General features: G+C 37.7%; 1 protein-coding gene across 1 annotated transcript; it reads right to left on the bottom strand.

Annotated features, from left to right (window-relative positions):
- Positions 1–90: 90 nt before the first annotated feature.
- LOC135687594 (ras-like protein rasD) lies at positions 91–12883 on the bottom strand. The gene is made up of 5 exons (XM_065204189.2): positions 12740–12883; positions 7755–8549; positions 4038–4094; positions 3760–3833; positions 91–3087 (listed from the first exon to the last, which is right to left on the bottom strand). The coding sequence occupies exons 2-5, from the start codon at positions 7837–7839 to the stop codon at positions 2533–2535; spliced, it is 771 nt and encodes a 256-aa protein (XP_065060261.1). The 5' UTR covers positions 7840–8549; positions 12740–12883; the 3' UTR covers positions 91–2532.
- Positions 12884–14240: the final 1357 nt, after the last annotated feature.

The following is a 14240-nucleotide window of genomic DNA, read 5'->3' as shown; positions in this document are numbered from 1 at the left end:
CTGGCCAAATTTGGAATGCACCTGCCGAAAAGATGACCTTGCCGCACCGCAGATAACAGATATGGAGATTGAAGGTGAACTGTTGCGCACCAATGAATATAAGATAATGGATGGGTGAGCTGGAAACGTTATTCTTCCCCTATTGTGTCAAAATGTTATTCTTTAATCACAAAAAATGCTGTTTGATATCAGGGGATCGTTGGGCCGGCCTATAAGGCCCAAAACTTGACAAATACATGTAAACCCCGCCTGGTGTAGTCGAAGCAACACAACGCGTAAGATATCAGATCTCCGTGCAGTTGATAAGAAATTCTACAAGAAGTTGATAACCATAAAGTTACCAGTTTTGGTTAGGTCATTCAAAACGCTTGGGATAGAGATTAGATCAAGAGAAGTCATAGTGAAGAGAAAACGCCATATTCTGCCCTCTCAGTCAGTAACAAACCAATCTACCCAGGCAGTGCCTATTCATTTCTTCAATGTAATTCTTATTCTTCCATTGTTTACTAGAGAATACAAATACAAATTCAGCACAGAGTTATTTAGAGTCTCAAACTTCCCCAATACACCAGTTAGCCCCAACCTTGCATCTTTGGTGATGGTCTCTTTCTACCCAGAAATTATAGGTGTTAGTGAAAGTTACGGTGGATAATGTTGGTGGATGAGTTGATTAATCATGAAAAGGGATTCATTCTTAAATTGTTGATAATATAAAAAATATATGAGTTTCCCTTAAAAATTATGTAAGGCTGCAACCAACTCTGTTCTATCCTGCTGTCTTGCAATCTTGTGGAAAGTTCATGGGCCTATAAACCTTTCAGGGAGGGATTTAAAACAAATCAGATAGAGCCCGCCTGTTTTCTGATGTTATTGGCTAAAGAATTTTAGTTACAACCAAGTGAGTTGCATTGCTGATTACGATACCATGCCAAATCAACATAAAGTAAAAATAATTGCTAAAAAAATTCCCAATATTGTACGTTAGGCTTCTTCTACAATAGAAGTTCGAAAATTCAACTTTAAATGCATTTTATGAGTTGAGGTGCAGCAGCTTAAAAAATGCTTTCCGATATTGTTCCTTAAATGCTGAGAACGTATTGTCAGGGTTTAAAGAAGTCAAGCACTAATATAGGCATTTCTCACTCGCGTTTCTTACAAAAACTTTATCATAGCTAGCAATGACAGCTTTTAACTAATAAAAATCGCAAAAAATTGAATTCTTTACAACCGTTGCTTTCATGGCTGAGTCAAACAGTATAAGACTGTTATGCATTGCGTTTCTAATTTTTCAAATTGACAGTCTACAATTTTAGGCTTTTGTTTGCTCAATTTTCTAAAAAACCTTTTGCATCAACTTTGACAGGGGGCTTGGTAACTGCTACACAGGGAACAAGCTAAAGAAAATTGTTGGAGGGGGGCTGATCCCAAGATTTGCTGAATATGGTGTTTCAAAGATATGATTGTTGGCAATAATGCATTGTGGCCTAATGTTTCCAGTGAAAGCTTGAGCCATTTGAGAATAAATAAACAATTTCAAGGCAAGAATAGAGTACGTAATATTCATGAATATGTTTATCACTATTCATATATCTTCAAGTTTAAAACATTGGAGCAATAGATTATAAACTTAGAATCTAGCATTTCTATTTGCTTTTGCCGGCAAATTCAAAATTAAGGGGAAGGGGTGTGGCACTGCTATTACCTGACTAGGAATGTTTCCCTGTTTCCCGTTTGTGCGGGAAGAATTACGTTGTACGAGTCTGCCAAAAACATTCAGCGATGATACATTTGGTGGATTCTACGTTTAACTGATAGAAAAAATAGTTTCGCAATGCTATGAAGAAAGCTCTCGCAAAAATATTACAAAACCTATGAGTGAGTCTGGTACCCAGGGTACATACAGCTAGTCTAGAGGATGCTAAAGGGAGCAGTTTTAGCATGGATAAACCTTGCAAGATGCTTCAAGCACAATTGCACTCCTTCAGAGTTATTGATTAAGAAGGGTGCATGCATTGAAGACAACATGTACAAAACTGGCCTTCCTAGGGATTAACGAGTTTTAGATAGCATCAATTTGTCTGTTTTGCAAGTAGCACATTTCAAGGAGTTGCCTAGACGCTAAAACTTATTCACCAAACTGTCCTTCCTTCTTACTGCCATTTGCCAAGAAAAAGATACATAAAGCCAGGTATTTATGCCTTTAGCTGACACAGAGACAAATTTTTTGAAGGTACTTCATGTTAGGATTGCGATGGTTAAAAGTTTATCTCATTACCTACATTGATATATATATAGAATCCCGGCCAAAATCGTTGGTTCATTGCTTCAAATTTTTGAATATTTTCTATTGCACCCCTTCACTCCCTCCAAACAGTTTAATGCAATGATAAGAGGCTAGATGTGATTTAATTGATTCGTTAAAGCTATTTTGGGGAAGAAGTCGGTCTTATCTTACTGAAAACAGTAAATTTTTCATGAATAACACTTAAACAAGCAAGGCGTTCCAAGGAAATTGGCCAGGGACTGTAAGTCTTAAATGACAGTCGTAAAGCTGTAGGAGCGTCTCCTTGCATACTGTTTTACATTTGCAGTCACAGACAGGGACGACATTGAATTCTTTGCAAATCCATTACCATTTTGGACTATCTCAGCTGGTACATCTATAGGCTTGCTATAAGACCTTTTCCTCATGAACTGAGAACTCAGTTTATTAAAGATAGACTTCTTTCTGTTCATTGGTCTCTCCGGAACGTTTTTTGGAAGTCCTGATTCTCCCTTTCCTGCTCGTATAATACTATGAAAGATACCCTGCACATTGATATCGTTGGCAGCTGACGATTCCGAGTATAGCCAGCCATATATTGTCGCAAACGACTGAGCCTCATTCCGAGGCACCTGTCGTAGATGAGTCAGATCTGACTTTGTTCCTATTAGCCCGATATGTATGTCGTCGTGCCGTGAATATTGTTCGATAATTCTTTTGTAACGCAAAACCGACTGGAACGATATAGAGTCAATGGTTGAAAACGCTATAATGAATGCATTTGCTGTTAGCATGAATTCTTTTCGTCTCGTCGTGCCTTCACCCTAAAACAAAAATTACAAAATCAATAGTGAAACATTGCGTCGTGACGCTGATTGAAATGACCTTGCAACAATAAATCTTCTTCATGGATCTTGCAAAACTAAATTGCACTGTTGCTACGATCCGGAACTGCACTGCACTGTAGATGCCACAAGGATCGTCTTTTGTGCCCTTGCTACTTCCAACAAACAACCGTCGTAAACCTTTTAGAACTTTGATGTAAATACACAGTGTTTGCAAGAAATACACGGTATTGTTTTGGCACTATTTTGGTAACTCTACACTCCAGTTTTTTTGTAACTGTAAGTTAAATCCATGAAAGATGAATGAGTACACTCCAGTATGGTTTTACGCGTAGTTTTTGAAAAACCTGTTCCTCTCAACTTTTGGAAGACTTATGGGTGTTTCTGTACACATTGTGTTTCTGTACATCTGTAAGCATCTTACGTAGAGGATCAAAACTGTAATCATCATCATATCTTGATTCGAGGCGAGGACGAGTCTGCAATAATACCAACATTGTTTGGCTTTGGTCTTCTCCCACCCCACGAACAATATTGAGGTTAAACGTATAGCATGGGTCTTGCCCGAAGGCTGTTGCTTATAGAGATAGGAAAGGGCCTAAGGGCGTCTGCAGAGTCACTTACAAATGATTACACAAGACCATTCATTACCTTGTTGGCTGTGTCTAAGACTTCGATGATGTGTGTTTTGCCATCTAATGTAATCTTTTTAGAATAAGCATCCTCTACGAAAGACGAAAGAAATTTTTTCAACAGAAATAGCAAAGATCTGACTGGCAATAGTATACACTAAAAAAGTCTAGGTCTCCCATTGATGCTTCCATCTAAAGTCTGTTGTGAAATCTATTTGCAATGCAACGTATATTATAGCATGCAGTAAACTGATACAAAATATGATTGTATAAATTGCAAAATAAAAGTCTTCTTACCAATTGTTGGATCATATTCCCCCAAATATCTTCTGCATAAAAATCTCACCAACAGCGCTAAAAAGGGATATTTAACTTCTATTAGTAATTGCTAAATCAAAATTGAACAATTTGCAATTAATCAATGCAAAGAAATGAAGATAAAATTAGTGAATAGCTAACAAAATTAGGAAATATTAGTGTGTCAAAGATTGCAAAATTAATTGACAGAGGGAAGGAATTATGTTGAAGAATCAATCGCGTGAACAAAGCCTTTATCAACTCGTTCTTTTTCGCTTTTGTTGCCAATCACTGTTGTTCAAATCTCGAAGATTATGTCAATGCATTTCCCCAAACTGAAGTGGCTTAATCCCAGTGCATTCCAAAATGAAAGAAAGACCCTGTGCAAATGACTATAACAGTTAAAGACGCTCTTTTTAACGTTGTCTTTTCATGTCAATATGTTGATTTACAGCAATGGAAATAGTATTAGGGGTGGATGTCTAAAGAAAACCAAAGATCGTTTACAAGCCATTTTAAGGCCCATGGCTATCAATGGATTTTGATAATCAATAATAATAATCATCATAATCAAACTCATGCTCATAAAACTTTTTCACAGTTGGTTTATTTGTAGTTAAGGAACTGATTTAGACCAACTATTCACAAAAACACATATAAAGACTAAGTGGAGATTTGAAGCAAAAATCTATTGCCATCCCAACTGCGTATTTCAGTTCTAAAGCTTTTCAGGGAGGTTCCAAGTTTTATACCATCGTCTAAATTATTCCACATTAAACTCCCTCTAAATGATAGGGATTTTATACCATAACGCTGGGTTTTTGTTAATGGGAGTTTGCACAGTTCCTTACTTCGGAGATTGTACGGAACATCATTTTTAACGAAATATTCCCACATGTATTCAAGATTAATATGGTTGATCGGCTTATATTGTTTCAGTAGCGGCGCCAGAGGGGGGGACTGGGGGACACGTCCCCTCTCCCAGTTCTCAGCAGAACCGATTTTGTATTTCGCTTAAATTCGATGAGAAAATATTGGGGGAGGGGTAATATTTTGACACCATACTTTTTGTGATGTAATCCTATGATTTTCAAACTGCCAATATTCAAACAGAAGTTAGTCATTGGCGCTCCCTTCCGATAAAATTGGCGTTCCCTGTTGGTAAAAGAGCAATTTTTGGTGGTTAAAAGGGCGTGGCTTGAACTTTTTGGTTTGTCCCCCCAGAGCTTAGTGGCTGGCGCTGCCATTGATTGTTTTCATTGTTTTCGTTCCATCCTTATCAAGCAGTTGTGGAAATGTGGAATCGTCGTCTCCGCAATTCTCAGTGGAATTCTCAGTGCTTGTTTGTGGGTCTTGCCAATTGCATTATTTTGCAACTTTGATGCAGAACAACCAGATCAAAGGGCAATATGAAAAGTTTGGCAACACAGTAGAAATTGGCAATATCTTTGACTTTTGTGGCCCTAAAAATGGTTTTAACCTGCCAAACGCACTCGCTTTTTGATAAGGAATTTGTGCATTTCTCACATTGGAACTCTTAAAGATACACAATATTGCTGAATTATTATTAGATATAGTTATCTCTGAAGACATGACAGGGCAGGGTCTCAAATGACGGGGATCAAGGGGGGGGGAGTATAGCTATCTCCACTTTTTGTAAAACGAAATTTCCTGTGTGTAAAACAAGAGCGTTTCCTGTGTGTTTGTAAATTGTACAAACTTTTGAACTTTAATCAGAGTTCTTGCCGAGGCATCAAATTTCATGAATGAGAATCATAAATTTTCTAAAAGGATTTATCAAATCATATCTTGTTGTAGTTTTCTAAATCAAGAGAGGAATGGAATTTCGAGGGGATATGTTGGTATGCATTTGGCGACAGCGTTTAGTTGGTTGGAGTAAAGTATCATACGCTCGTTATCATTCATAAACCCTAAATGCAACTCGCTTTAATAAGGCTCTCAACTTTGATAGAGAATGCTAACAATTCAATCGTTTCATGTCGCTATCTATAACTCTGGCCGATGTCTCGTTGTGGAATAAAACAGGGCAACCATGTTTGCTTTCAACTTAGCGCTACGTGTCATAGTAATCCATATAAAGTGGCCTCTAGTTTTCTGACAGTTACACCGAACTATTTCAAGCACCTTCTGTAAGTTGCCTGCCTAATTAATCATTAAAACGGAATCGTTTTAGGTGATTTAGAAACTGTTCCAAAATCCGCATTCACTTCTTTGTGATGCAGTTCAACAGGGTACGGAATATTGAGAGATTAGTAGCCTGTGGCGCCTTCGGTGAGTCTCTTTGTTGTGACTGCGGGGCAGCAAAAAGAACCCTACAAAAAATTCGGGGACAAAAAGTTACAGCCAGGCAAAGGTAGATTCCCTTCCATTTATATTTAAGTGTTCCCTAAAACTAAGCATGGTTGTGATGGATTGGTTCATACAGGTAAGTCCATTATCAAAAACAATTTGATGTGAAATAGGCTAATTTTGTGGAGTAGTATGAACAAACATCATTCTAAGTGCGCCGTGGCGAACCAAGGGGAAAATTACTACATGAAAATCTCATACACATTTGGTGGCGATCATATTGCTGCATCTGAGTATCCTTCGAAATGTTTTTGCTTTCGTGGAAATCTTGTACGCTATTTACATGAGATAATTGCCCATCTTGCAAAACCGGGCCTCGTGACACTTTGAAAGGAAGCTTTGCTAAGTCTTAGTACTAAAAATCAGAAAAAATGATCCATCTCTGCTCAATATTATCGTTTAATTCACAGATTTTATTAAACTGTTTTTCAAGTCAAGTCAAGTTTACCACAGGAACGCAAAATTACTCTCCTTAAGGCAACATCAACAGCAGAAACAAGTCTACAATGATGGCGATGACGAAAAATGATAATTATCATTATTATTATTGCTCTTTCGTCATACTTTTTTTGGCATATGGGTGCATCCCATGATCTTGAATTTCAGGAGGTCTTTGTTTTATGTTTGCAATTCCAATAACATCGGTCTTTCCAAGTAAAGATATCATTTATATCACCTTGAAATTCATCAAGAGTTCCGATTATGATTATGATGATGAAATTACTATGACCATGACGGCGAATGGAATGGTGACCTCAGTCTATGGCATGCCTGCATCGTGTTTCTTATACCCAGATGTCATTGGAATTTCGGTAATGTGATGACCTTATTTATGTTTTTTCTTAATTCCCATTTACACATTACAAAAAACCGCGCCTTCTACAGAATTAGACTCGCTATTTCTGGATGATGGTATCTAAATTTAACTCGATTTTATTTTCATCCTGAAAGTAATAGAAGTTCATAAATTTCCAATCAAAACTGTTAATGACGTTGATAGTGAAAGTGGCCGCATTAATCTGCTAAGTACGCGGAATTGACAATAAATTCCTGCGAATTGCCGAATGGGAAGTCCAGCACTTCGAGCGCTCGTTCTCATATCACTTTGACGACCAAACAGACACAGTTTTTCCAAGACATCCGGGTGGGAGGAATACTAAAAGGAACTTGACAACAGAAGCAAATGTAATAATTCTGTACATGAAGGCAATTAAGCGATAATAGGCTATTAGCAACAAATTGCCAAGCAATGTCATTTCCGAGTATTGAAGAACCTGTGCTAGGCATTTCCTTGCAATCACGATGAACAACTAATGATAGATATCCGAAGATTTGTAAAAAACTCACCAGTTTTTCCAACACCTTCGTCTCCAAGTAGAACAATTTTGAATGGTTCATTAGCAGATGAAGTCATGTTTTCCAGTTTGGTCATGAACTGTTTTTTGCAGAATTAAAACAGCAAATTGACAACAACTATCGCCTTTCTTTACACGCTGCCCCTTCACTGTTTGCAGTAAACAACCGTTCTTTATTTGAGACCTACTCGGAGAGAGTTCTTGAGCTGAGCCAGATTAAAATTGCACTTATCTGTGTTGGATCAAATTTCCAGGAAATTCTTTGCGAATCCTTGTGATGGGTTACAGATTTGTTGTGGAAATCTCTCGTGGCATGAAAGCTAGTTATTGAATTTTCGTCTAGTGAACTGTAGCGATGAACTGAATTTCTAACGTTGCACCTCACAGATAATTTCTCTGTTAACCTGCAAGCGAGTCACTACAAAACCACCTAGTCATTACGAGGTCACCACACATTGAGTGATCATAATGAACTGTCGACCCGACTATCTCGCATGCTTTTATAGCCAGGAAGACAAAAGGACAACGAACAGGGTCTGTTATGTGCAATTGTTGTCTACTTGATCTACTCTCCACTCTTTGAATACACTAGTTGATACAAAGCAAGGCAATTTCCAGATCGGGTCTGTGGGCTATCGATAATCTTGCCCACGAGGAAAGGCGAAAACTTTGAATTAAATAAGATATTAATTTGACAATCTTGATTCCCTTATCGACGCTCTTTCAAAGTTACTTCGCTGTGGTTTCCGTCACCGCCCCTTTGTCAAATCTCTTTTGCAGATGAAATCTGAAAGGAAAACTCAAGACTTAACTCTAAATTGACAATATTCAACATGAAGAAGGCAACTTGTATTAAAAATAGCCCACTGAATATGTACATGTGCTATAGATTGAGAAAATCTTTTGATATGGCACAAAGGGAGTACACTTTGACCTTGATGAAGTTCAACTTGGAAATCGCTTCACAAAGAGCTATGTTAAATTTGCTCAAAAGCCACCACCTATCATTTGCAACAGGTAGCGAGAAATAGTTTTTTTTTTTGCAGACATTGATTTTTTTGATAGGGAATGAAAATAAGATAACTGAATTAAAGCCTTTCTTTTTCACATTCTAAAATTCTTGTTTTGTCGAATACTACAGACACAACGAAAAGGTATGCAAATCAAAATTTATATACTGTTACCATTAATTTAATATTATATTCATGTAAATAAGTTACTGTCTACAGTCTAATTTTTTCTTAATTGTGTCCAATATGGCGTGAAAAAGTCCAGTGTGACCAGAAGCGAAAGCACATTGCTTGACTGATGTCACTCGTGCCGAGCCTTGCACAAAAGTATGAAAACTCACTTCATTGCAAAACTGCAAATATTCGCAATTCTCATTCAGATTCTTAATCACATCATACCATCTGCAATGGAGCTGCAACTGTTATGAAGTCCACAATTTTCCTTTTAAGATATATCACTGGAAATTGGCTTCTGTGCTTAAAATCACCCCATGCATCCGCATACACCCCAATACACCCACTCACGTCCTGCTCAAGTCAGACATTTCCAAGGAGACTCTACACAAGACCTTTTCAAATGTTACAAAATAATTCAGATTTTTGTGTAAAAACATTTGAACTATCAATTCCTGAAAATTGTCTTTCTACGCTTGATAATGAGCCAATATTCGATCACCTTGAAACCAATCAATGGCCTAAATGGTTTTTACTGATAGAATGAGCTGGACCAGCAAAACTATGGGGCATCATTCACGTTTCTCGTGCTCCTTTTTGAGATAATCTGTTTCCTTATGCCAAAAAACGGTTAAAAAATCCAGGCTGTGGAAAATACGAACAAAATGGAAAATTTCGTTTGAAACGAAACATTTGCAAAACAACAGTTAAATCATTTCTTTTTAATCTTTGCTTTGGGCATATTTTGACGACCAACAAGTAAATTTGTGAAGTGATTAAACACTGCCTTGGAAATCGTCGATAACGACCGTATGCCTTTTTCTTTCAGGCAAAAACAATACTTTGAACTGAGCGTTATTCATGTAGTTATCACTGTGCGAGAAATCCTTTGGAGCTGATCACAAGTTGGGCTCCATCTATCTCATTACCGATTTAGTCAAAACAAGCCTCCACTCTAAATTTTTTCACCAATTGCATTAGCTGTTTCAGTGTCTTGCTTCTATGTTACCAAATCTATGAATTTTATCTTATGCGATGACAAAGTTTTCTTTATGATATATCAAGTACAGCCTGCAGAAAGAACATTTTTTGCAATAGGTGTGACAAATTTTGAAGAAAAAAGAAATGTGTAATTACGCAACGAAGAAACTTTCTTGAGGATTCAAAAGGCACTCTGATTATTTGAGGGCGTGTTCGAGTTCTAAAGAGGGAAGAAAAATGTTTCTTTATTTTGGTTACTAATAGGTCATTGGCAAAAGCATAAATTGGCGTTAATAAAGCCCTTTAGAGGAATAAACAAGAGTTAATAGACGCATTTTGTAGGAATTATAGCTAGATCTGCCCAAAGGCGAAGTTCGCAGGGAGTATAGGGGGTGTGACACCCCAATGATTTGGTGGGTCACAAAATCCAAGTAAAATATATTCAGTTGTCCACAAAATCCTTGATTTGTCGGTAAAATCCTCTTTTGGTAGGTGAAACAGCACCTAAATTTCTTTTCATCTATGTTTTTGTCGGTAAATTTGACCCTCCAACCTCTAGTCTACGACACTGGATTTGCCCCTATTCGGACGCCCCTGTTTGTTTTAACATTTAATCAATTGAATGAAAGTAAGGGGTCAGATAGTAAAAGAAATGAAGGAGCCAATTTTTAAAGAACAAGATACGGTTGAAAAGATGTTGAGTATGTCGCTCCAGGTAAAAAGCATGGCCTAGGCCAAAGATCTCAAATTGAAATTGGATACAGGGTCCGATCATACCTTGCCACACACCACAATGTTTGAGAAACCCATTGCTTTATCGACGTTAAATGTTTCACTCTAACCTTAATCGTCATTAATAGCACAGTAATATCCAGATGACACATTCTTAAATCTCGCAAAAGATTAAAAAGATATCTTTCTAAGGTAATCAAAGTGTTCTAAGAAATTTTTAATCAGATATTCAGATTTTAAGGCACGATTTGATTATCATTAACTGTCCTCTGTAGGTAGAAGTACTCGGTATTCACCACATTGCTATTCGTTAAATATTTGAGAAGACACTCAGCCCTTTGCTGGAAATTCAAGCCTGGGCTCAAATATCCCTTTAAGGATTAATTAAAAATCACAACTTTATTTTGCAGTTGCTCTGACTACAGAAAGAGTACGAATGTAATAAGCATGGAAGAACATTTGCCGCCAAGCAACCCTCATTTAGACTGATATTATCCATACTCATGGTTCTGCTTTTTCAACAGGCACCCCACTCCCCTCCCCCCAATGAGATTGAACAAAAGTAACAATTTTTCGTTGCCTAGAATCCATTAAAGCTTTTCCATAATACAATTTTACTAGCCGCTGCAAAGGAGTTTGAGCCCTAAAAGAAGTTTCGAAAGTACTCATTAGGAATTTCCCTCTTGTCTTTACTTGTAACCAGACGTAACGTTGGCTCGTTGACCCATTTTGATGGGCTGTTCTACTTCTGCGATAAGCTCGATACCACAGTCAGAATAAGAGGTTCCCACCCAAGTCAGATTTCAAGATTTATGAAAAAGTGAAATCCTTTGAAAAAATGCATTTCTATTTTTCGTTTTGTAGGTGCCTTTGAGAACATAGCGATTACATTGATTGCAGTTGGGTTTGATACTCTTTTTCGGCATTAGCTCATAAAAAACGAACGCAGTATTGTATATTGACATTGTGGTGTAATGCAGTCTCGGAGAGCTGCTGCACAGCGTCGTTGGCTATTTTTCCATGGCCAGATAAGACTATGATTCGAGGTCAGCTGAGATAGGTTGCTTTACAGCATGGTCTGAGCAAGGCGACTTTTGTATGGTTTAAGTACACTTTGGAAATAATTGGGGGATGGCTAAAGCCTCCTCAGCTGAAGCCCTCTCAGCTGAAGCCCCCTCAGCTGAAGCCCTCTCAGCTGAAGCCCCCTCAGCTGAAGCCCTCTCAGCCCCCTCAGCCCCCTCAGCCCCCCCTTCGGCGGTCCCTGTCTTGCAACAAACTTTAAGGCTGGGTTTTATTTAAAAATAGTTGATACTTCATTGACGGTAATCGATGTGTGTCAGACGCTGGGATCTATACAAAAGCAGAAATCATTGCAGCTTCGAGGTTTCTGGTTGTTTTTGTTTATCAAATGAACAAACATAAACCCTTTTCAAATAGAAAAATTTTCTGGCACATATTGAACACAGTAGCACGTTTAGTTAACCAAATTTTTCCATTTCAAATTGACATAGAATTCCGAAAAAGCCCAAATCTTGTCTCTACTTCTTGCACATACAGCACCTTGCATGGTGCCATTTTTTATGCTAGAGCCAAGGAACACTGCTAAATAAAAGCACCTTACCTCACGCCGAGGGTGTATGTGCTCCTTTCTACCACAAAAAGTTCTACTACTTCTTATCGTTTTTAGTGATATTTTCCCTATCTTTTCAGACTTCTCTGTTTATGCAGCGCAAACTTCGACATGAATTAATCTTTTATATCCTAGCAAGAGAAACATTTGATCAACTCATAGCATCTGAGAATAACAGTCTTTCCTTGATAGCAAGGCCAAGTGGTAACCTCTGACTAATTTAACATGCGCTTCAATGTAAAACTTCAACAATCAGGGAATCAGGGAGACCCTAGAGTTTGATAAAATCCGTTCAACGAAGCAAATTATTAAAGAAAACGATAAGGATGGTCTACATAACAACTTCTGTGTAAATCGGTCCTGAATGCTGTGAACTAAGCCAAGTCCAAACTAACTCCTATTAGATTGATTGATATTGATTGCTAAGAATTTGAAATGAAAAATACGAACCTCAGAGGCACTTTATACCTGAACCACCATCCACCCTAGTTCGGTCTATCCCAGCCACACAGTTCATCCCAAGTTTTGTTTTGCAGATTCACAAGACGCCAAGGCTCTGTAATTTTTCAACAAAGTGTAAGGATGCCAAGGAAAATTCGTTAATCGACAAGTAAATAGTGGAAAAATCACGCTAAATCAAAATGAATCTCAGGGCTTTTGCAAAAGCCGGTAGCTTTTGTGGATTTGATTCGAAAAACAAAACGATGCAAACACTGATGTACAAACACAAAAATGTACAAAGCCCAAAGCAAGCTGTGATTCAAAAGTCTCAGTCCAGAATAATTCCACGTGAAAGGTAACAACATAAAGGACTGTATTTGACATTAGCCAAGGACTTTAATTTTGCAATTTACTTCAAGGCTTAGAGGTCTCCTGCCACGGGCAATCCACGCTTATGGGCCGTACAAAGGAATATCTTGAAGGCGAGAGACCATCATTGGTTAGAAGAGCTATACTATGTTCATCGTTTGATCTTTATTGGCAAATTCTATGCAGGCCAAGATTAGCAGCTAAGTGCTGCTGCAAAAGAGGCTGCCAATGTTTTCAGGTACGACGCTTTAAAGAGCGAAGAGCATGAGACTCTTTACAAAAATAACATAACAATCAAGAAAATTTAAAAATTTATTCTAACTGCTTTCAAAACTGTGCCATACATTATTGAATCAGCACCTTAGCTCAGGATTCAGCTCTTTAAGTTGCTGAATTTAAGTGTTTCATGAGGTTCAATGTAGCCCCGTCATTGCAAAGAGAAGGAGTCCAAACCTATACGTTTGCTCCAAATGTAGCCTTTGGAGCTATACTTGAAAAATTTGAGATCATCTCGAAATACTTGTTTATTCCGTGTCAATTTGCTGCTTATTCAATTTAGGGATGCACTGTTTTACTAACAACTACAGGCATCTTTTGATTGCGAGAATGCTTGAAATTTGAAGAAGGATCGGCACAAATATCTTACTAAATAGTATATTGTTAAGGTATTAAAAGTCGAATGAAGAGAAAGGCTTCTTGACCGAGCCACAACTGTCTTCAAGAAATATCTTATTTCTTGGGTTTTGTTTAGGTTGTTGTTCATTAGATGCAAAAAGTAACAGTGCAAACATTCCTTACGGAAAATAAAACAGCTAATTTTTCAGCTGCTGTAATACAGTCAGAAACAGCTTAATTTTATTTATTAACTAACCTTCTCAGCTCCATCTTCCTCTTCAGCTGTCTACCTTTCAAAAAACCATTCTCTTGCATCTTGAGAAGCTCCCTGGATCCTTTTGGCCTTAATTTGTTTTTTATTAACAGTAAAACTATTAATCTTTCTTGAGCATTATATCTGTCCATATCGATTTATGCACTAATGTAAAATATAAAGGCATAGTAAGAAATCCATGAACTGCAGACTTAATCGCATGTGTTCTAATCGGCCTAAAGATGAACCCACGGCCAGGCAAAACCATTTGGT

The sequence above is a fragment of the Rhopilema esculentum genome, chromosome 20, assembly GCF_057945365.1.
Source record: "Rhopilema esculentum isolate cy_ngs chromosome 20, ASM5794536v1, whole genome shotgun sequence".
NCBI classification, from domain to species: Eukaryota; Metazoa; Cnidaria; class Scyphozoa; order Rhizostomeae; family Rhizostomatidae; genus Rhopilema; species Rhopilema esculentum.
The sequence above is the reverse complement of the archived record's forward strand: the minus strand, read 5'-3'. Positions and strand labels throughout refer to the sequence as shown.

Excerpts from the sequence above, each read along its gene's own strand:
- LOC135687594 (XM_065204189.2), bottom strand. The coding sequence starts at position 7,839 with ATGACCAAACTGGAAAACATGACTTCATCTGCTAATGAACCATTCAAA. Across the intron at positions 3,834-4,037 it reads GGAATATGATCCAACAATTG|AGGATGCTTATTCTAAAAAG; the intron begins GTAAGAAGACTT and ends CGTCTTTCGTAG. Across the intron at positions 3,088-3,759 it reads TCTTAGACACAGCCAACAAG|GGTGAAGGCACGACGAGACG; the intron begins GTAATGAATGGT and ends TTTTTGTTTTAG.